This window comes from Populus euphratica, unplaced genomic scaffold (genome assembly GCF_000495115.2).
Source record: "Populus euphratica unplaced genomic scaffold, PopEup_1.0 scaffold121.1, whole genome shotgun sequence".
NCBI classification, from domain to species: domain Eukaryota; kingdom Viridiplantae; phylum Streptophyta; class Magnoliopsida; order Malpighiales; family Salicaceae; genus Populus; species Populus euphratica.
In genome coordinates this window covers 175,247-198,232 of record NW_011499968.1, presented here as the reverse complement: position 1 = coordinate 198,232, position 22,986 = coordinate 175,247, and the positions used below count along the sequence as shown (strand labels likewise).

Below are 22,986 nucleotides of genomic sequence, written 5' to 3'. Positions count from 1 at the left end.
ACACATACATTCCACCGCGTCTTTCCAGATATTTCTAGGCATTTGAGATGAGATTTCTCCTACCCTTTATATACCTCTCCTCTCTCCCTCTCTCAAGTATCGAATCCAAGCAAGAAATCCTTCTCCTTCAAGAAACCAAAGAGGAAATCCCTTTTCTTGAAACCTCAAAAACAAGCTTGTTTTGAGCCCCAAGAAGACGATCTTTAATTGCTTGCATAGTTGTTGTAACATATAAGAAAGAAAGTAAACACAGTCCACTTCTTCGATCCAAGTTTCAATCACGATGATGTCTATGTTCAGTTCATTTGATGCCCTATGCGCAGAATCACTTGTGCAGAAGCTCAGGTTCTCATCCAGAGCTTCCAAAGAAGGGAACAACCAGCAACAGGTTGAGTCCATGAAGAAGAGAGAGATGTCTGAAGGGAGCGATGACAAGTCTTCAACATCATCGTCAAAATCATCTCCTGTAAACATTAACAAGCCATTACAGCAACAAAAGAGGAGAATAAGGTTTGCTCCGGAGTTAGATGGAGTGCACTGTTTTGAGACCATGATTACTTACTGAGCTCTTCTTTCAGTTTTTCACTAACTAATTTTGTGTGTGTATATATTTATTTATTGCGGGTAATTCATGTAATGTAATCAACATTTTGCAGTTATAAGACTCATTTTCCCCTCTTAAGTTGTCGATTTAACATCATTAACTTAATTAAATTCAAGTTTCTTTATAGGCAAAACCGCAACCAAGTGTCGTATTTGTTTTTTATATGAACGGGTACTTTCACTAGCCAAGAAGGTAAAGAATAAAAATAAAAAATGGAATTGCTGTGATAGCTTATTGATTGCTCTGATGATGGCCTCCACCCTCCGATGAAACTTAGGACGCCAAGTAAGGAATAATTTGGTATAGTGCCTGAAAGTCCATCCACTTGAACAAATACCCTCAATTTCTTGCATGATAAGGTCATATGCAAGCAGCTGCCCACTGCTATTTTCGTCAAAGAACTTACCGTAACCATAAGAATCTCTGGCCATTAATTCCGATTTCCATTTCATCAATTACTTTGAACACTGAAAAAAAGTTAGATGAAGGGAAGAAGGTTGAAGTTTTCAATACTTGCAAGAAACTATCATGTTTTAAATGCCATCAGCACACGTACCTATGCTTTCTTGACGTATCTTTCTTGTTTACCAAGCGGCACATCTCTTGTTCTTATCTCATATTTCTAATTAAAAATCTTTCTAGCATAATATTCCTTATGGCATTCAAGACATTGACCGTCTATAATATCTCATGTTTTTCATATCTCTAAATGTTGTTTAATTTTTCTCAAAAATAAAAAAGGCCATAGCTTGCCAAATTTTCCATAGATCATAAAATCACATTGTTTTGTTTTGTTTTTTCAAAAAGTTAAACTAGGGGCAGCGTGACCGGTGAGACGACGATGACTTTTATTCTTGTTTGTTTATTAAAAAATATATTCTTTTAATTTTTTTATAAAAAATAAATTATTTTATTATGTTTAATAATATTATAAAAAATATTTTTTAGTATTTAATTATGGTATAAGAAATAAATTAAAAAATAATTTATTAATATTTAATTTTTTTTCTTAATTTTATTAAAAAAATAAGGACCTAAACTATCAGATTATAAAGTTAAAAAATGATAAAATTAAAAAATAAATTAATTTTATAAATAATTTTAAATTAAAAATAACAGTTAAAAAAAAGTGAGGAAGTTGATGGAGGATAAAATTAAAAAAATAAATTTTATAAATTATTTCAAATAAACAAATAGCAATCAAAAGAATAGGGGTTAAATCTAATAGATAAAAAAAAATTTCAATTAAAAAATAATAATAAAAAACAAATAACAATAAAAAATAAAGAACAAAATTAATATAAAATTTAAATTAAATCAAATTTCAAATGATAAAATTAAAAAAACAATTATTAAAAAAAAATAGCAATTAAAAGATTAAAAATCAAATTTAATATAATTAAAAAATAACTTGATATTTTTAATTTTTTTGCTACTTCTTGAAAATGAAATATTGTTCAATAACTAACTTTTTAAATGATAAATAAATATAAAAAATTTGAAAAAATAATTCTCAAGAAACTACTATTTTTCATAAAATAAACAGAACCCTAGTTTAATTTATATAAAATTCATATTATACTAGGAAGTCATAAGTCCGAACCAAGTTTAATATTAGTGAAGAAACCTTTGATTTGAGACCAAGTCTTTGATATTTATTTGGATGCATTAAGATACATTTATAAACATAAAATATTGACCATTAAATGGGCACGAGTGTGATTCAAACCCAAGTCACACGTGAGGGTAAGAAATACATTTATCTGTTTTTTTCTTCTTCTTTTTTACATGCATGTTTCTAACAAGTAATCATGACCTTAATGTTATTGAAAAACTTATGTTTAGGAAATTATTACAACTATATATTAGATCAATTAATTGAATTTGGGTGAGTCTTGACGTCATGAAAATAGACAAGATGCATACTCTTTTTTCATGAGGGCAAGTTGCTTGCAGGATAAGAGATTAGCGAAGTGCTATGTACTTGTGTGGTCGGCTCACTCCCTCTTGACGTGGGCTCTCCTTCTATTCTCAGGAGGAAACTATGTCCAATGGAATAGGTAACTTGGAAATTGGATAGGATTATCCTTTTCATCTCTACCCCATATGAATGCTCATGAAATCAAAGCCATAAATAGAGCCTAATATACTATAAATTCAAGAAGGTGAAGAGGGAAGGAAGGCTAGGTCCTTTGTCACATAGAAATTTTCAGTTTAGGTTTTTTTGTTTTTCCTAGTCATGATAGTACCATAAGAGATAGTCTTTGTATTCCTTTCTTTCTTGCCCTACTTTTCTTGCACTTCTTTCCTCTCTTTGTCACTCTTTACTTCTCTTCACTAGCAAGGTATCTCAAATTCCTTTGCTATTGCTTTACCCCCTCCGTAGCGTTTCTCCATATAAAATCAAGTTATTTCATTAGAGGCCATTGTCTCCAAGAATAACATAGAAGAATGGCAATGGGTGCAATGTCTGTGACAGTAACAGTTGTTGCTGCTGCAGCTGGGATTTGTTTCTTCGACAAAAGCCACTCCAAAGCTCAGGTGATAAACTAGGTCCCTTCATAAATTTCTTTGCTTTCTGTCAACTTGTAGTTTTAGTCTCTTGTTTATGTGGAAGAATCAAACTTAACTTTGTTTGTTGTTCAGGAGCTGAGAAGCAGAATGAGATCATCTAGTGAAAACATGGTGGCAAAAGTGAAGAAGACCAGTGAGATGCCAAAATTAGCACCCCAACTGGATGGATTAAACTGTTTTGAAACATTAATATGTCATTGATTCTGCTTGCTCTCCGTGGTTAATTATCTCCAACACTGCCTTGCAGAGGTTGTTATTAATGATAAACCATGGACATATCCTTCTTTATCCAAAACATTACTTAATGCTTCTGTTGTCGCTAGTCATGCATTGCATTGATTAGACATTACTAAGGCAAAATGCTACAATTTTTAGTCTAAACTTTTTCTGATTATGATCTATTTGTTAATTCCTATGGCATGAAATGAAAGAGGTTGAATTGGAGGAAATCAGGAGAGGGATGTCTCCTATGAAACTTCTCATTCTATTAAGATTAGATATTGTACTTGAGCAGAGCATGCACAGAAGGAAGATTAAAACCTTAATGGGTGTTTTTAACTGATATTATGGGAGAAGCTATGCCATCAAAGCACAGGACATCATGTTGACAAATATTTCTGCAACAAGCGGGCTGAAATGAGACTGATGAACATAAACAATGACAACATGTAGAGCAGACGATATATGGACCTCCAAGTATCTGTGGTTTAACTGATTGAAGAGAAAACTTCTGCTTTGAGTAAAAGCATCCTTATCATATCGCATTATCAACATGTTTCTGAAGTATGATACAAAATTATACAACCTCCCACTCCCACTGAAAAGGGAAGAGTGACACTGGTTGTAGTTAAGAAGTATAGCATCTCTCATATTGGGTTTTCAACTTTCAAGTAGTTCCAGCATTAAATCTTGCATTCCTTCCCATGTTTCCAAACCTTCTTCCCACATTGAATATAAATGCCTTCGTCAAGAGTGCTCGATCAAAGCTGCAGGCAAGGATAATAGCCCCACCAAAAATTAGAAGCTTTGGTATGTTCTGGCCCAAAGACTTCTCAGAAGTAGTGGTAGCTGCTTCATTCTCTGACAAATTCTCATCACCTCCCAAGGATCTCAGCAACACTGGATTTATTTTGGTGTTCATCTGAGCCATGAAAGCAGGCCGAGAAAGTTCTGCCCCTGATGCTCTTGCTTTTTGGTAGGCACGTAAACCAGGTTCAATCTTCTTGACAGTTCCCCACATGCCCTGCCGCACTCCAAGCTTAGCGATTTCCCATGGGATGCCCATGTCTTCATGATGGAAGAGCAACACCTCACAAGCAGTCAGCTGGCCATCACCTCTCTTCGATTCCACTGATCAAGTGTAATTCAAGCGGATTTAGCTGTTAGTCACTATTCTAAGTCTCATGACAAATAATTTACAGACTAGCTCTTCACGGGACAAAGCAGTTGCCCAATGTTCTGGGGTAGTGAGAACCTGAAGAAATGTTTCAAGGTGAAAAAGGATTTATTCAATTAAATGGCAGAAAGGAAGAAGATATGATATACCTGCTCGGATACACCAACTTGAGTAGTATAGGTCAACCCGTTTTGGCTTATCTCGCCTTGGGACAGATGAGCATGGTACTCCCTGAAATTAGTTAGAAGCAGTCAATTAGATTGGAGGTCCAAAATCTCAGCGATGATTGCAAAAGAAAACAAGCAGACATGATAAAAAGCTGATAGATGAGATTGCAGAATGCTCCCATTTGTTAATAAAGAAAGTCTTTTTCCATAGGACCTTGTGGTCCATTGCTATCTCTCTCCCACCAGTGGGAAGTGATTATGAGTTTGAGCAATAGAAAGATGTAGTTCTAGAAGAAAACTGGGTTAGTTTGGGAACTTTAATTACACAGAGAGGGCCTCCCTCATATCCAAAAGGAACGAGTCTTTTCCATCCCTATCATTGTGTATCGTTTCAAACATTTTCTTAGACACAAGTTACTAATTTTTCAATTCACCCGAGTCAATTCAATAGGAACTGGAACTAACAAGAATTACACTCTGAGAAGCACTTTAAGCCATCCCAATTTTAAGCCAGTGAGAATCAATTGTTTATTTGTACCCTACGGTTGGAGATATTCAAAATGGAAGGTTTCAGAAGACCAGTTCAACTTAGTTAGCATCAGCAGCCCTAGCTGATTGGCTTGTGAGACCTCTGTTACCTTACATATAGCTAAACTCAGCTTCCATGTTTGTCCCAACATAAGCTGAGTTAGGTACCAAGTAGATGCTGCTTACTATTATTATTATTGTCTGTCATTTATAAACACAGAATTATAAACTCCTGATTCATACCTTCGTCACACAGAAATAAGATCTGCCCGACTCCCATATTCGTCGACCTATTATGTATTCTCTGTCACTACAGAAAAAGGGAAACTGCAGCAAAAAGCATTGGTAGGAGATAAGCACATAAAACCAGGACAAGCTATGATTTAGAACATATGAAAGGAAGACTCACTTTTCGTATCCAATGCACTAGCATGGTCCCTGTGATGGAACATTCATCTAATATTGCAGAATAAGCAAGCATGTCATCCCACTTTGTCCGGAAGTCATCATCCCAAAAGAAGTCTCTCACTATCTCTGGTGAGGCATCCTCAAAGACGGTACTGCTACGATATTGAGGAGGACCAGTCTAGCAACCCATTAAAACAAAAACTGATAAAAAAGATGTCTATATTCCACACATTATCCAATTGCATGAAAGAAAGTAGCAGAAATTCCAACCAAATTACCAAATTGAATCAGAAGAACTGATAAAACTGTTGGCCTGTATTAAATTACAGTTTGAATAAGAGAGAAAAGCCTACCTTGGGATCTCTCCTCCATGCTTGGTATCTCATAGTTGGGGTGGAACGATCCATCATATGTATCCAAGTAGAACCTCCATCTTTAACCTCAACAAGCTGGTTCAAATGTTTTAAATCCTCCTCCGTGACTAGAGTAGCAATATTAGACTGCTCTTCATTCAGCTGTGATCTACTAGACAAGTACAAAGAAGAAATTATTGACTTGCCCCAAATTAAGCTCATTCACAATTTTCTTTGATATTATCCAAAACCATTTTATGGTCATCCCATAGAGACAAAGTTTCCCATTGTGTGTCAAACCCAACAATTGATAATTCTAAACAAATTAATCATAAAGCAAGAGATCATTGCTAAACTGGAAACTATTACTACAAGGAATCATAGATTTTCTCTTTCTTGCCTCGTCCAATTCTAATATTTGCACAGATTCAAGTTTCCCATTAGATACCATAATATCATACCATAAGGTGTCATGATGGCACAAGCAACCCTCAGTCAATCAAACTGATTACGAATCTCAACTCCACAAAATTATTGAGAACTTTACCCGTTATTTAACAATAGACAAAACAAATACTACTGACAAACTTCTAAATTCATTCAAAGATTGCAAGGCTCATTTCATTTAATCTTCTATTGATGCAGAAAACTAGACACTTTGTGATAAGGGCTCGTACCTGCAATCTTCATATTCTGTAGGTGGCACATGAGATAGATTCTGATGCTCTAAATTGTTGTTGTTGTTGCTGTTGTCCACAACCCAAGAAGCTTCGCAATTTGAAGACCTCACCAAGAACGAATTCCACTGCGAGAAAGAACCAAAACTCTCCAATACAGACATCAAAGATCGACAAGGTGAAGATAGCAACGATGACTCCAATATCTTTGATACACAAGAAGTCAATTTGTCACTTTCCCTGGTCACCCATTTAGGCTTCCATGACCATCCAATAATTAAGCCAATAAGAAAAGATATCCACAGCGGACCTAAAAAACCCACCGTTTCTGTACATAAACCTATCATTGAAGAGGGATGCTCTAAAATATCATATAAAGCTTCAATCAAGGCCATAGCATCACATAAACTCACAAAACCTAAATGGTCAATCAATAAACCTCTAAATTTGCAATCTTTGTTGTCTTTGGTAACAAAAGTTTCAATCTTCGAATCAAGTAATCAAGGAAATTGATAACTCAAGAGATAGACAACAAAGGGTTTCAAGAAATATAGAGAAATACCAAACCCTGAAAAGAAATATCACACGAATTTGGTAAGAAGAAGACAACGAGGGTGTCTGTGTTTGTTTTTATGCGTGAAGATGATTGAGACATGAGTGGTGGCAAGAAAAGATTCTGTGAGTGGATAAGGGAAGAGGTGGGCTGGGTTCACGTCACCATGCTGTTTTTGAGAACTTCGCAAAGCAATCTTGTTCGGTGGAGGAGAAATCTTCTAAAAGGACCTGTGTGCATAGAGGAGGGGGGGCCCAGTTTGGGAAAAAACAGAGAGAGAGAGAGAAAGGATTGGTGGAGACTGACTTTAGTTAAGTACTCGTCTACCAACTCCGCCTCACCTAGATTTGTCTTAATATATATGTATCTTTGGATGTTCTAACAGAGAGGTCTCAGTTGTGTTGTGTAATAGTGTACTTTGTTCACATGTTCCTGGGGCTAATTCTATATGAGTCCCTATATTCTTATCATTTTTAAATCTAGTCCCTTTACTAAAGTTCATTCTTGTATTCCATAATTATTGACGTTAAGAATGTGGTATTCCTGTCAATTGTTTTTTTTTTGGTTAATAAGCATGTTATTTTTTTAATTATTTTAGGAAAAGTGTCCTAAAAAATAAAAATAAATAAATAAATGCTTTTATCTTTGTTATAAATAAAAACCTCTCAGCCTCTTAAAGAGAATGTAACACTGATAATGTTGTGTTTTTTAAAAGTTTTTTTTTTTTGTTAATAACTAAACAAATTCTCTACTATCTAGGAATTTTTAAAAAAAAAATAAAGAAAACTAATTTGGTTTATTCTTGTTACAAATCAAAACATTTTCATTTATAGAAGATGATTCAGTTTGATTTTACATTAGATAGGTGACCTGTGTTATATTGTGGGTTATATTAAAAAAATAAATTTAAAAAAATAATTAAAATAATTTATGATTTAGATCATAAATGTAATTGGATCCATTAAGACTACTTCATTTAATAATATGATAAAAAATAATAATAATAAATAGACTAAATTAAAAAATAAAAAGTGATCATGATAACCAGCATAAAAAGAATTCTTTCAAAAATAAAATAAAATAATGAATCTAAATTCCTAAACAATCTAATGTTTAACAATAAAATTGAAAAAAAAATGAGCCGAGTGAACTAGAATTAGCATGCCAAACCCGTGATGTGGGTTGTGAGATCATGATAACCCTATATAAAATAAATTAAAAAAAATTACAATGTTCAATTCTCAAAAATCTAAAAGTAGAATCATAAAATCAAAAACAAAATCAATTAACAAAAAAAAAAAAAACCCAACAAACCTAAGCAAGGTTGCCAAACCTCATGAGCCAGATAATTCAAATGAGATAACTTAATAGAAAGCCATTTACAAGAATCAATTATCAAACTAACCCAATTTTAAAGGACAAAATAAAAATAAAAATAATTCAATCTTCAAAAACAACCCGAAAAGGATCAAAGTCACTTAAGTTAAGCCGCTAGACTTACAATCTAATTCATGATACTATGATAATCATTTAAAAACAAAAGCAAAGAAAATCAAATAGCTAAATTTCTAGCAAATAGAATTTTGAATGTTCAAATTGAAAAAAAAAATGATATAAAAAATAAAAAAAATAACCAATGTCAACTCGGATTAACATTTTAAATCTATGATTTGAGTCATGAGACAAGAATCATCTCATAAAAAAATCATGAATCTCAATTTCTAATAAATTCAATGATGAAGAATAAAATAAAAAATATTTTTTTAAAGATCTAAAACAAAAAATAACAATGAAAAAATAAGATCAAATTTGAAATAAAAATAAAATAATAGAACATCTTTTTCTTTGGCAGAGCAACATGAAACTCTAGGAGAAAAAAGAAAAGAAAAGAAAAGAAGACAAAACAAAAAAACATGAGTTACCATGTTTTTTTTAATTATGGCACGTGTCACACCACTAAAAAATATTCGTTACAATAATTTTTATGCAACCATAAAAAATAAATTTTTATCACCGAAGGTAGTTGCACATAGTAACTAGCCTCCACATGCTATCACCTAAGTTGCCCTATCCTTTTACCCTAACATACTATATTTGTTTAAGTTTAATTTTAATTCATCAAGATTTAATTGCTCTACATTAATATAATATTATTTTATTTTGCCTGACCTAGAATTATTTAAATGTAATTTTTTTTAATAGCACAAGAATCCTATATTTAAAAAATTAAAATGAATTATCAAGTGAGATCCTAAATAAAGTTAATATAAAAAAATTAAATTAGAAAAAAAAGGTCTAGTGATAAAAAAATTCTTTCCTTGACTTTAAAAATAAATATTTGATGTTAGCAAAAGAAAAAAAAGGATTGAACAGTTATTTAAGCTTAAAATCCAGTTATTGAAACTCTAATTCTTTCAAATTAATAAAATTAAATCTTATTATTTCAAATTAAACATCAATCATGTGGAGAAATATTTCTTGACACTATTAGGTCTCCATGCATAAACATAAAAACAAATCACTTATATTAATATGAAATCAATGCAATGTTAGAGAAAAATAAAATAAAATTAAGAGACTAAATTGATAAAAATACCTTAAAAAAAAACTCTCACATGACATGATGCCCTTTTTTAATTTCAATTTTTAACACACATTGAGATATATATATATATATATATATATATATATATATATGTCCTAGTTTTGTTTCGGTCATCTGCTCACAAGTGATGTGATCACCTCTTTTTCTTCAAGTTTTGTCTATTTTCGGAACTTTAGAATTTGCTATAATTAATTTTGTGCCATCCAATGCAGAAGAGTGGTGTCTTCCTAATTATCGAGTGTGGAACCATGCAAGCACATTGACATTAATTATCACATTAATTGCTTTTTCATAGAATGCAATTAAAGATAAAAATGTTTATGCTTGAAATAATGCGACTCACCATTTCCTATCACACACACAGGATCTTAACATCATTGCATTATGTAATCTATGCATAGTTTGTTGCAAGCCCATGAATCATTGTGACCAAATTGCAACTTTTGGTTTGCAGCTGTGACAATTATATCAATAACAAAGTGGCTTTTTTTTTTCATAATTGATTAGAAATCTTTATACTTTATGTCATGCTAGTATTTTTTTTTTTGTGTTGTCACATATATTTAGATAAAACAAATTACTTTGGGTAACTCAAATCAATTTAAAATTATATTTTTTTTAAAAAATAAAAATAAAAATGATTTTTTTTTTTAAAATATCAAACTAGGTTTTAATTATATTGATTATAAGTTTATTTATAAAATCAATCTAGTCAATTTTAAATTGAATCTTTTAAAAATCAGGCCTAAAGCTAGGTAGACCTATCAATCTAAATTAAGATTAATATTTGTGTTACAAGCAACATGTCCGTATTAAAATTATTAAAATTGGTTTAGCCCTTAACCTGGTTCACGACTTGAGCAGTAAGCTAAATAGATTAATTTAAGAGTTTATTTAGGCTAAAAGATAGGTCGACCTGTCAAGCTAGATTAAAATTAATACTCATGTTAGAAGCAACATGTCTATACTAAAATTATCAAACTTGGTTTAGCCCTTAAACTAATCCATGATTCGAGTAACAAACTAGATAAGTTAATTTAAGGGTTTATTTAGGCCAAATGCTAGGTCGACCTGTCCAACTAGATTAAGATTAATATCTATGTTAGAAGCAATATATCTATACTAAAATTATCAAACTTGGTTTAATTCTTGACCCGATCCATGACTCGAGTAGCAACTAGATATGTTAGTTTAAAAGTTTGTTTATAATTATAATTTATATTGCCTTTTAAAGTATTTTTTTGCTTTAAAATATATCAAAATATTATTTTTTTATTTTTTATATTAACAAATTAAAAAATTAATTTGAAGCTAACTTTTTTTTAAAATACATTTAAATTTCGATACCAAATATCATTTAAATTACACAACAATCCAAAATAATAACATTTTAAGATTTTTTTAAAAAGGTTAAAACACATTATATTATTGAGTTAATATTTAATATTGTGGTATAAATTATTTTTTAAAAATGTTTTTTAAATAATAATATGCCAAAATAATTTTTTTATATAAATACATTAAAATTATTTAAAAATATCTAAAAAAAATTTAAAAAATATTTACAAACATTATTGTCAAAAGAAATCTTCAAAGCACAAATTCAAAACGATAAAAAGCACAAATATATTTTACGAAATAAATCTTCAAAGCGATACCTTTTGCTTTTGCCAAAACCAATTCAAACAGTTCTTGGTTACATTTTATTTTCTCATTGGCTTCCAAAAATGCACCAAGTGGCAACCAACAAAACTATTCTTATGGTTTATCCCATGGGCAAATCTACAAGAACTCTTTCTTCCCATCAGTGGCAGCCACCGCCATCAACACCACCCACCAAACTTATTGTAGTTCAGTCTCAAAAAGCTCTCATCTCTCTCTCATTCCCTTCAAGATCATTGCAGATCGAGAATCTCCTCAAATCCCATTAAACCAAGCCAATCAATCAATGCTGTGTTCAGTTCAAACCAGCAAGTCCAGTTCAAACTGGTTAGACCGGCTCTGGTCCAACAGAGGCTTCAACAACAACAATGATAATGACCCTTCTGTTCCAAACCCATCAAGTTCTCCAACTACCAATGCCTCAAACTCTGTTATCAACTCAAACTCTGAGTCAACTCACTCTGACTCAGATCAAATCAAAGTTACAGCAACAACAGCGACAGCAACAACCAGGGAGATTTCTTCAAGTGACAATAAAGATTTGTTCTTTATAATGAACAATGTTCTTTCAGACCTCTTCAACATGGGTGGTGTCAGTGACCCAGTTGAGGAAAGTTCAAGACTTTCCAGGAAAAAGGAGAAGGTTCCTAGGAAACAAACAAAACCCAAGTTTTGTTTCATTTCAGGGAATAATAGTGGTAATGATTCTTTAGATTGTGTGCGAAAAGACCGGAATGTCCTTGCTGCAACAGGGTCATTGAATTCTGATAAGAATTCTAATAATGTGGATTGTGGGGTTGATGATGACGATGACGATGAGGAGGATGTTGAGGAGGAGAAGGGTTTTGGTGTTGGTGGTGATAAAGAGCTAAAAGGGTATTCAAGAAGTGAAGTGACTGTAATTGATACAAGTTGTCAAGTGTGGAAGTTTGATAAGTTAGTGTTTAGAAAGAAGAATGTGTGGAAAGTTAGAGATAAGAAGGGAAAATCTTGGGTGTTTGGGAGCAAGAAGAGGAAAGGAAATGACTTGGAATCTGCTAATGGAAATGGTGCTAAGAAGAAAGCTAAAGTTTCAAACTTGGAGGTTGGATCGTCTAAGGATGTCAATGATGTGAGTTTATTTGTTTGTCTTGTTTGTGTGGGGTAGGAAAATTTTACATACGGGTTTTATGTTTTATGGCTGCATAACTTGTTTCAGATAAATATATAGTGACTTAATTTTGCAAGGTCTTATATTGTGCAGCATTTGAGCTCCTTTCTGTTTTCTTGACATGGTCTTTCAGTATTGCATGTGTAAGATAAGTTAATATTGTTGAGTCTAGCATCAGTATAAACTGTCGTGGACTATGGCGTTGAAACTGCTTTGGTCAGCTTATTTACATTCATTCCTATCATTGCAATGGATCGAGTAAACTGTGCTATCACATATCGCCAAAGAGCTTATGCATTTTGCCACAGTTTAGCCTCTCATATTACATAAAATATTCACCCGTCAAACTTGAATAGTTTGATTTGTGCTAAAGCACAAATCAACATCTTTATTTCATCAGTTCTAGAAAGATAACCATGCCTCTTAGCATGAAAGTTCCTCTCTTTCAAAATATTGCAGTGCTGATAAAGTACAAACCCTTGAGTGTGGCTTTGATGTCTGAATATTAACTTTTGATTGTCAATGACTGTATATATACTCCTAGCTTGTAATTGATTCTAATGTTGCCACTGCTTCCTCTAAAAAACTTGATGTTTGGATGATAAAGATGTTGCCTTTATTTTATGCTTATATGTCTGCAATGGTTTTAAAGTTTCCAATTAAGTGGTCTTCCTTGTTGGAATTAGGTTTATCTGTCTGATTTACCTCTACAGTTTAGAAAATCGTTCTATGTTTCTAGAGGCATATTATAAGGAAGAAATTTTATATTCTTCAATTTTCTAATTTTCTGAACTTAGAAGGTTATGTTCTGGAGAAACTTGATGGGGTGTACATTTTCGGGCCTTTGCCTGATAGATCATGTTCAACAAATGCAATGATCTATTTGGCTTTCCTAATTAGTTGGTGTTTGCATCACATGAAGGTTACAATGCGCTGTGATCAGTTGTATTCATTTGGGAATGCAAATCCTAACCTAATTACGGGTGCAGACTCATTTCCTTGAAATGATTTACTCACCTTATGATTCGTCTACTGGCTGCCTCTTTGTATTAATTTGGAACAGGGGCTATTTTTTCCTATCGAAGCAGTCATGTAGGTTAGATACATCCATTTATTGATAAATCTTTTCCCAAAGATGCAGAGGCAAACAATTTTTCAGCAACTAGTTCTTTGCGGTACAGATTTTCTCATGTGTGAAGTAAATAAGCATAGGATATTATAAATTATGATCATAAATATCTGCCACCATCTCGGTTCTTTTTACTGGAATAAGTAGTTATGGCATTTTAATAGTATCACACTGCCTTGCACTTTACCATTCTCCACTCAGTATAGTACTGATTAAGTTTTCAGTTTTCTTTGTTTGACATTGTTATGGTTATGGTAACATTGTAATCTGCATCTGCAAATGGGTCGAAGTATCCCTTTTCTTTCTGTTTGTTTGCACTTATTTTAGAACTGCATACGCAGCATACCTTTCTGAAAGCTGTTAGGATGCTAAAGATTGCTATAGCAAACACCCATTGAAGTATCCCGTTTCTTTCTGCTTATTTGCTAACCTCCATGTTCAGCAATGTTATGGCTATGCTTGTGGCATTTGGCTTGGACTGAGTTCAGTCCAACAGTGTGAAAGTAATAGTATTTTGCATGGGTTTTTCCTGAATCAAAGCATGGCAAGCAAGAGTTGACCAACTGTGTCATCTGTCTTTCTCTGCATTACTTGTATTCATTTCATTTTGAGATGTTTGGCGCCTCAGCTGGTAATGCTGACTACAACAGCATGCCAAATGATGCTATGGAAGGGGAAGCTTTGATCAGTCTTCAAGTTATGACCGGAGAGGTGTTAATATTATGTTTATTCTTCCTTGTGTAGTTTCAGAAACGAGAGGATGAGAGAAGGGAAGAGGAACATAAACAAATGCCAGAGGATCTTAGCCAAGTTCCCAAAAAGAGGCAAATATAACTGCAGGCCTTGTGCTGCTTCTCATAATTTTTCACATTGTTTGATGCTTGAATTCACATGAGAGATGCATTTTTCTCTTTTTGAATGTCTTGCAGGCTCCATTTTTCAAGATCGCCCGAGAAATCTATAAAGAGTGGCTCATCTGTGATTCTTATAAAAACTATACCTACGAGCAACAAAAGTGGGAAGAATATTACCAAGAATCGTCTCAAGGACACTCAAAGAAAGAACAAGACTTGATGGATTTGTTCTAAACTCCTGAATTGATAGCTGCAAGTTGGCTGCAAGACCAAACCCTTTACATTTGTCTACAACGCCTCCTGCTTCTGAAGCTCTTGGATCTGAAATAGTTTCATCTGTCACACTCCCCCATGAAAGAGGTAACAGAATTTGGGGTTTGAAACTCAAGCTCATAATTACCTCAAACCCTGATTCTAACCCCTGATTGATTGGACATGGAGCGAAATCATTATTATTTGTATCTCTAGTAGTTATAACATCCTTCAGTAACATTAAATATTTCGTTACAGGAAACCACAGTGTATTATTCCATCTTTTCATCAATGTGAACCTGTTCCAAATTCTCCAGTTCAACTTAGAGCAGTGTGCATTTACCATTGATTAGGCTTCTCATGCTCATGACTACCAATACTTGAAACCTAATTGCATACAACTATGTGCTTATACCCAATTCACCAAAGTAGTAGTAGAGGCAAACTAGGAGCAGTGAAGCTGAAGCCACTATCAAAACCTTCAACTTCCACGGCCACAAGCTCATCCAAAGGGAACATTTGAACGAAGACAACCATGCTTGCAAGAGCAAACCCATTATTTTCTTCTTCAAGTTCTTCCTTTCTATTGCAAACAACAAACACATCACCAACAAAGCTTCAATCTTTAGCTACTTCATTTGCAACCCTCTCGACCCATAAAAAGCCAACTCTAGTAAATTTATCTAAAGCATCAAGATTCTTAGGCCCTGTGGGTTTTTCACTCACTAAACACCTTCTAGTCCAGTACAGCTGCCTCGACTTGCCTGCTGTTTTGTAGATTGAAGTTGGTGAGCTGTTTTCATTCACAGAGACCTTTTGTCAAACATGCTGTGCATATTATGTTCAGATACACATTTGGAGTACTGGGTTTTAATGAGAAAATGGGTTACTGTTAAGCAGATCCCAGGTCTAAAGTTTGCATCCTTAGATTCTATACGAGACCATGTTTCACCTTTAGATTAGCCGTTGAACTATATCGCTTAATTGTGAAGTGGCCGGATGTGTTTAATAGCTGATGAAATTGATCCGTTGATATATTTTGTGCTTAATGAATTAGAAGGAAAGGTCGAGTCAGCGTAGCTTAGGCTCCTTTTGATTGCCACTGTGCCAAGGTTCTTGGCTGGTTTTGATGAAAAAGCTAAGCTGTTGATTGATCGTGGAATTACTCGAGAAAACAATGTGAATTTGTCCAAGGCTTTGTTCCTTTAGTCTATTGAAGAAATTGAGAGGATGGCTACTTTCTTGAGCCAGTTTGGTGGGATTGACGTAATTTGTTAGGCGGTCATTGTTTCTGAATTTTGATTTGGATACTCAGTTGATTCCTATAGTAGAGTTGCCCAGGGAGAACAGCGGTGGGGACGAGGATGCTGCAGGGATTGTGTTGCGTAAACTCCCTGCCATTCTAACTTACAGTGTGAAGCATACAGCAGGTCATGTTGTGGTCTTGAGATCTTTTGCTGGCCTTACTTGTCCACAAATACTCAAAATTTTAAGTTACAGTAAGGCTACAAATGTGCAGGTTGCTGCCTTCATTTCTGTTTGCAAGAAAGAAATAAAAATATGAGTTACAACCTTTATTTAAATTGTATTGCAATTAAAAAAATATAAAACTGTAGTTATGAGCACTTCAAGAATCAGAAAGGTAAGGACTTACATAACTTGAAGATACCGACTGCATTGTTTAGCTTCTTCTTGTTGCATTTCTACTAGATTTCTTCTTTCTTCTTCCTGCCTTAGATTCCATTGATCTTCAACCATTTTTAGAAACCATGCAGGTCTTCTTGTTCTAAACACAACATATCCCATGATGACTCCAAACATAAACCCACATCCATACACCAATGCAACAGCTTTCCATCCAAATCCACCTCCAAACAATTTGGAATCATCTACTTCAATGAAGTTTGATGGCCGCAATGGTGGTGCCACACCACTGTTGCGTTCTTTTGACGTTGGAAATCCATAAAAACCCAGGTTTTCTTCAAATGAGCTATGATCAGACGTGTTGAACTACTTTCCACAAGGTATGGGTCTCTCATGATAGTATGTAATACATTTAAAGACTTCAAGAAATGTTAGATTTGTCAACTGCACAGGAATTTAAAGACAAATTTAATGATTGTAAATTAGTCAAAAATCCTAATGATGATTAAATATGATCTGTGAGGAAATTATGATATGATCTGTAAGGAAATTATGAGAGAGGTAAAGTAGTTGAAGTCCTTTAAACTTTCCGACTAGCTTTGAAATCTTATTGTCGAAACTGTTATTTGATAAGCAAGTATTACGAGGATACTTTGGATTTTCACAAACTCTTTACAAGTGATTTTTATGGAATAGATGTAGCTAGAGTAATTTTTTGATGTTATGTAAATTATATTTTAATCACCATCATTGCTTCAAGATTATTGAAAAAAATCCACTTAAATTATTTTTGGAGATGTAAAAAATCTGTACTTTGAAGAAAGAATTATAAGTAGTCGGACCTTCACAAAATCCTGGAGTTTATCGGATTTTAGAACAAGAACTTGTATCTCTAAAAATGTTTCTAGAAAATAGAAAATGTATCCTCAGTCTTATAGGTGTCAAGATCAAGAACTTCCTATATTGTGCAGTTGATGAAAAACAACGGAATTTCCCCTTGAAATTAAATGCCATTGAGGTAGAAATATCCCAAGCGATTCCCCTCCAAAAATGTCGAAGCGATAATGCTTTAAAGGTTGTTCATGCCTCGATGAAAAACTGAGAGGTTGTAGCTGAAGGCGCATAGACATTGTGGACTACAATCACTCAAGCTGCGTCTCTAAAACAGTAATTTCATACCATTTTATTCAATCTCAAATCTGTGTTTAAATTTTCTTTTTCTTGACTCGTAGATATGTTTTGGAGCTCAAAATCTTAAATATGAGATTATATATCTGTTCTTATGAATATATCATCAACTTTTCTCATTTAAGCAATGCTCATGTATATAAATCTCATCACATTTATGATCGATGTCCACAAATGGTGTGACCATCGAGCAAATCAGATATGTCCAATTAGTACGTGAGAAGAAAAATCTGCAAAGAAAATTTTTTCAAACCAATTAAGTGAAATAAAAAACTGATCAAGAAAGTCATCTTCACCTTCTTATGTCCACTTCAATCCAATCCAATCTACAGTTGCACACCAAGAATTAAGTAACCAATAAATTCAGTTGCACACCAGTCAACATGTTCTTGCAGTAACATTGCGGAACCCCTACCAGAAACGAAGCAGCTTACTAATGGAAATTGGAGTTCCAAGGTTCTCGCACTCAAGATTCCCAAGTTGCTGTTGGATTGTTAGCCCTAAAAGATCTTTCTTTTTCACCGTCAACAAGAAAAACCAATCTTCGTTTGGCGTGTCCTTTCCTCCTTCACCTCCAAGTCATGGGAACTTGAATATATTGTCCAGCAAGTGGTGCTGAATATGGAACTGAAGGTTGAATTATTCAATTGCAAATATTTCCACAGAAGTAGGTCCCTTAGTTGATGACTAAACAAGAGTGAGTGTTGGAATCCCGGCAATACTAATTTCCAAAGTTGACATTTTTGTTGAGAGCAGATAATATCCACTACATTTGCAGGAAGTCTACGTGCTAATAAATACAATTTGTGCTCTAACTGGAACTTCCTTTGTAGCTCGTCTGATGGGAACAGTTCTTGAGAACATCCAGCCCTCTATCTTGTTGGCTTTTAATCTTAATACTAATTAGGTCTTCCTTTGCATGCACTGATAAATTATTACGGTTATCATTAACAAGAACAAGGGACTGCTTAGTTGAAGGGTTATACAATTTGTGTTTCTCGGAAAAAAAAAGTATTTCATAGTTCAAAGAATAGGAACGCATTGGGCAGGCTGGCAATTCACGCAACTGCAGGCATTACAAATAAAAAACATTGCAAAATCGATTCATTGACATATGAAATTTCCCAGGAAAAGGCATTGGTTTTTTTTATATAGAAGAAACATCTAATCGAGGTAATGAAACGATTAGCTAGTTAAAGTAAACAGAACTTACAGTGAAAAAAAAACATAGACAGTGCTCAAAAGTTGCAGTAGATTCCATGGAGCACAAGATCAGAAGAAAAAGGTCGTTGACGGAAGACATATGAATTTCAGAAGCAGGCATTCTCCCTAAAATGATGAAGCCCACCTCGTTATATTTGGTAGTTGATGCGAGCCAAGATCTAGATAGTGCCCAACTCTCAAGGTTTTCCTGAATGCGTGAGATTTGCTCTTGGGTTTCAACTTTGACCATCCATTGCAGTCAATCTCTGAATCCAGAGAATCTTCAGAGCACTCATATTCCAACTCTCTTTTCAGAGGCTTGCAAGTTCTATTAGCTGATGTTGATGATTTCAACAAAGCTATGACTTGGACACCGACGCTGCTTGAGAAGCTAGGTTGCAATGTTGCTACTGTTGCATCTGGGTTTGAAAGCCTTAGTGCTCTTGGTCAAGCTGCATCTTCTTTTCAAATACTTCTTTCGAATATTCAGAAACCTGAATTGGAAAGATATGAAGTCGCAATGAGAATCTGGAAGTTAAGAAGTCATGTTTTGCCATTGATCATTGCCATGATAGCAACTTATGATGATGTTTCAGACTAATGCTTGCAGATTGGAATTAATATCATTCAGAAACTAGCTGTTCTAAAAGGAATTTCCTATGAGCTTTGAAGAGTCCTGGCAAACAAAGTTGTTTGATGAACATTATGTCAAAAAACTGTTGTAGCTTTGATTTTTTCAGAGCAGTTTGGGGGTCACAAATGAATAACCAGACAACATTTAGCCTCTCAAACCCCTACCAATCTTCTAGCGTAGAGATCTTTACATATACAACATTTACAGTCACAATGAATCGATGGTTTACAAATTTAGATTGCCATTTTCTTGATTGACAGAGCTTTATATTCCTCACAGCTACGAGTAGCTTAACCTATTGGACGTCTTTTCTATAACACTCTATCAAGAAAACATGACGGCATGCTGCTTGATCACCAAGCAAACATACAATGGCCAAGAACAAAGTAAGGAAAGTTCAGCAGAGTCAGAAGCTGAAGTACCCCCTTTGTGGGAAATCAGTTTCCTGTCCCTCTTGAATTGTTGTGTAGATGGATCTGATACACTCGGTATTCTTGAAACACTACCCCTCCCTTTCTTGGCATTTGGTCCCAACACCTCTATCATGTATTTCCAACCATCAATAGGTCTTCTCCTGCTAGATATGCGATCCTCGATAAAACTAGCTATCTGCAAGTAGTCACAGAAAAACTTGCTAGTTTAGCATAAAGGAGATGATGACTAGGCTGAATAGTAGATTCATTGCTAAGACTAGCCTAAGACAAAAAATAAAAATTACATAATGGCATGACAACATCAATTCACCTGAAATTTGCTGTATGCTATTCAATGATCAAATTCTTGGAAGAGAGTATCTTCCTCTGTTACATTTCCCATATATCTCCATCTTGTGTCTTCGTTGTTGTTTCCCAACCATCAGGCTTGCTTTTAAATTCGTAAGAGCTTGGGATATTTGTGTTGTCCAAGTCATTAATGGCAGGGTCAAAATTACGTGGTAAGATATCCATTAGAATTTGTAAGTTTGACAAAAGGAATCTACGTTATATTCCAAACTTGCCAGTAATCCTGCACAAGCTTAAGATCCTGGAATTCAGTAGGGCTAAAAAGGACAACAAATTTATTCTCTAATTTTCTAAATAGAGGACCTATAACATGAGACTACCTGAATAATCTAGCAGAAAACATTTTATCACACTTACTACAAACAAAATGCACCAAATTCTTAGTCCATTCAAATTCAAACACAGCTTCTAGGGAGCTGTGTTGGATTCTTGAATGGGAAGGAAACATAGCCTTATTACTTCATGGTCATGTATGCGATTTTGTTCTCGATTTTTATTTTTTGTTCTCTATCCCTGTGAATGAAGAGAAATTCACATCCTTTTCCTATGGAGCTCTGTTCTTAACCATCAGATTCTCCAGCAGCAACGCTGTTTCTCATGCATCATTCCATTCATCCTTTTTTTGGTAGAAAATGACTGAAAAATCGGCCACTCCATTTATTTCCCAGAACTAACCCATAGTCACATTTCAAGTACACTGCAAATACAATCAAAACAAGAAAAATTCCAACTTTCACCAAAGATGTGAACTGGCAACTAAACTACATCGCACATAATAGAAATTAAACTTTATTCCAACAATTGATCCAATAACATAATAAATCAAACCCCATCTTCAAAAATCACCAACAGAACTAATTGACAGAGACGAGTATGTTAGCAAATCAAGAAAAAAGTGAACTTTCAGAGTGTAGATTAATGAGGTTTGAAGATTGATTTAAGTGAACAGTAAAAAACTAAGACCCACCAAATCTGAGAGATGTGTATAGAGAGAGTTTTTGACCAAACCAAAAAAGCCCATGAACAACTCAAGAAATGAAAGAAGAGAACATGTGAGAGAAATACCTTCAAAAAACCCCCCAACTTGGCGACAATGACTCAGTGAGTCGGAGCAATTCAGGTCCAGCTCTGGTGAACTTGAAAGGAAGCGTTCTGAAGCTACAGTACAAGACAAGAGTTAAGGTATACAGAGAAGAGAACAATATGAAATAACGACATTGAAAACGCTAAGTAATGTTAATGATAAACTTTATCAGTAAATTGATAATGAGTTCGTTGTTAATAAGCAATAGTAAGGAAGTGTTTTGCATCTTTGTAAACCAATTTTTTTTTTTTGCTTTAGGGGCTAAATGGATAAAATAAAAAAGGTTTAGAACTACATAAATGGAAATCTTTCTCTTTTCTAAACAACCAATCACTTGAAAATCTGAGAGGTCTTAGCAGAAAAAGAATGCAAATGAAAGCAGAGAAGGATGCTAGAGAAACAGAGCAGCAGTGAGAAGGACATGAACAGCTTGAGTGACTTGGCAGACAATAACATGCCGACCATTAGTCAGTCTCTATTTTCTTTCTTTTCTTAACCTTTTTTTTGTTTTTATCATTTTATTTCTACCATCACCGTACATCCTTTTAAAAAAAATCGTATTACTATCAACTTATATTTGTTTAAATTTAAATGAATTACATTCTAATTTTTTATTTTTTATTTTTTTTCCTTGAAAATCTTGGACCTTTTAATGATGCACAAGAGTTGTATATTATCTTAGCTTTAGTAATATTGGATTGCAATTAGGATCATGACCCAATGGCGTGGTGCTCGGATGCTTGTTATTATTGTGATATTTTATTTATTTATTGAATTCATAGAGTATTTAATAGATTCAAAAATTAATTATGATGTGCTAATATAAATACTTAATTTATAAAACAATAATAATAACATTAGCTTATTTAAATTATTTTTAAAAATATTTATCATGATTTCTATATTATCTTTAAATATAGATTTTAAATTCATGGAGATTCTTATTTAAAATCTCCAGTTTAAAGAGGTATGTTAAGAAATTCAATCAAAATAATATATTTTGGATTAAAATCCAATCAATACAATTATTAATTATGGAGAAAATCAAGTAATACATTAAAGGATAAAACTAATGATTTTGAATAATGAAGACTATAATCTATTTTCATGATTGTTTGGTTATATTCCTATGTATAAATTGTAATTGGTTGATTGTAATTTCATATTATATCAATAAAGTTTCTTATTTTTAACGGAAGAATTAAGAAATTTTATAGATGTTTTTTGGAAATTCTAGAAAGTATAGTTACCAAATCTTGATTTGTGAAAATTAAAGTTTAATTATTTCCAGTATAACACCTTTAAATTATAAAATAAAATAAAATTTTATTAAATTATAAATAAATTTAAAAAATTTTAAATCACAAACAAACCTTAACAAACAATTCAAACTTTTATTATTCACACTGTAAAATACTTAAATATACAAGTAAACTATAAATACTATAAAAAAACTCAATAAATTAATTTAGAACATTAATGAATAGATTTACTTACTTGGTGTAGGAAATATTTTGAAAAAATTAAACAAACATAATA

At 33.4% G+C, this 22,986-nt stretch overlaps 2 protein-coding genes and 2 long non-coding RNA genes across 9 annotated transcripts; 2 read left to right on the top strand and 2 right to left on the bottom strand.

The window, feature by feature from the left end:
* The first annotated feature begins 2,616 nt into the window (after nt 1-2,616).
* LOC105139075 (uncharacterized) lies at nt 2,617-3,688 on the top strand. The gene is made up of 2 exons (XR_844917.1): nt 2,617-3,145; nt 3,251-3,688. It is a non-coding gene; the product is annotated as an uncharacterized LOC105139075 (long non-coding RNA).
* A 142-nt stretch (nt 3,689-3,830) lies between these two features.
* On the bottom strand, nt 3,831-7,580 carry LOC105139073 (uncharacterized). Of its 2 annotated transcripts, none has more exons than XM_011045386.1 (6): nt 6,708-7,580; nt 6,031-6,202; nt 5,679-5,855; nt 5,513-5,596; nt 4,724-4,805; nt 3,831-4,528 (listed from the first exon to the last, which is right to left on the bottom strand). In XM_011045386.1, the coding sequence occupies exons 1-6, from the start codon at nt 7,100-7,102 to the stop codon at nt 4,065-4,067; spliced, it is 1,374 nt and encodes a 457-aa protein (XP_011043688.1). In that variant the 5' UTR covers nt 7,103-7,580; the 3' UTR covers nt 3,831-4,064. The 2 variants fall into 2 exon arrangements, with proteins under 2 accessions (XP_011043688.1, XP_011043689.1); XM_011045387.1 differs by having other exon boundaries at nt 6,031-6,199; nt 6,708-7,579.
* A 3,938-nt stretch (nt 7,581-11,518) lies between these two features.
* LOC105139074 (rho GTPase-activating protein gacZ-like) lies at nt 11,519-15,238 on the top strand. 2 transcript variants are annotated; one of them, XM_011045390.1, is made up of 3 exons: nt 11,519-12,638; nt 14,557-14,630; nt 14,736-15,238. In XM_011045390.1, the coding sequence occupies exons 1-3, from the start codon at nt 11,814-11,816 to the stop codon at nt 14,878-14,880; spliced, it is 1,044 nt and encodes a 347-aa protein (XP_011043692.1). In that variant the 5' UTR covers nt 11,519-11,813; the 3' UTR covers nt 14,881-15,238. The 2 variants fall into 2 exon arrangements, with proteins under 2 accessions (XP_011043692.1, XP_011043691.1); XM_011045389.1 differs by having other exon boundaries at nt 11,520-12,638; nt 14,551-14,630.
* Nucleotides 15,239-19,346: 4,108 nt separating this feature from the next.
* On the bottom strand, nt 19,347-21,913 carry LOC105139072 (uncharacterized). 4 transcript variants are annotated; one of them, XR_844916.1, is made up of 4 exons: nt 21,429-21,913; nt 20,326-21,060; nt 20,004-20,190; nt 19,347-19,441 (listed from the first exon to the last, which is right to left on the bottom strand). It is a non-coding gene; the product is annotated as an uncharacterized LOC105139072 (long non-coding RNA). The 4 variants fall into 4 exon arrangements; XR_844915.1 differs by lacking the exon at nt 19,347-19,441 and having other exon boundaries at nt 19,656-20,190; nt 20,326-21,124; XR_844913.1 differs by lacking the exon at nt 19,347-19,441 and having other exon boundaries at nt 19,656-20,190.
* Nucleotides 21,914-22,986: the final 1,073 nt, after the last annotated feature.

Excerpts from the sequence above, each read along its gene's own strand:
- LOC105139073 (XM_011045386.1), bottom strand. The coding sequence starts at position 7,102 with ATGGCCTTGATTGAAGCTTTATATGATATTTTAGAGCATCCCTCTTCA. Across the intron at positions 6,203-6,707 it reads ACAGAATATGAAGATTGCAG|TAGATCACAGCTGAATGAAG; the intron begins GTACGAGCCCTT and ends GTACTTGTCTAG. Across the intron at positions 4,806-5,512 it reads CTTATTTCTGTGTGACGAAG|GGAGTACCATGCTCATCTGT; the intron begins GTATGAATCAGG and ends AACTAATTTCAG.
- LOC105139074 (XM_011045389.1), top strand. The coding sequence starts at position 11,814 with ATGCTGTGTTCAGTTCAAACCAGCAAGTCCAGTTCAAACTGGTTAGAC. Across the intron at positions 12,639-14,550 it reads CGTCTAAGGATGTCAATGAT|TTTCAGAAACGAGAGGATGA; the intron begins GTGAGTTTATTT and ends TTCCTTGTGTAG. Across the intron at positions 14,631-14,735 it reads AGCCAAGTTCCCAAAAAGAG|GCTCCATTTTTCAAGATCGC; the intron begins GCAAATATAACT and ends AATGTCTTGCAG.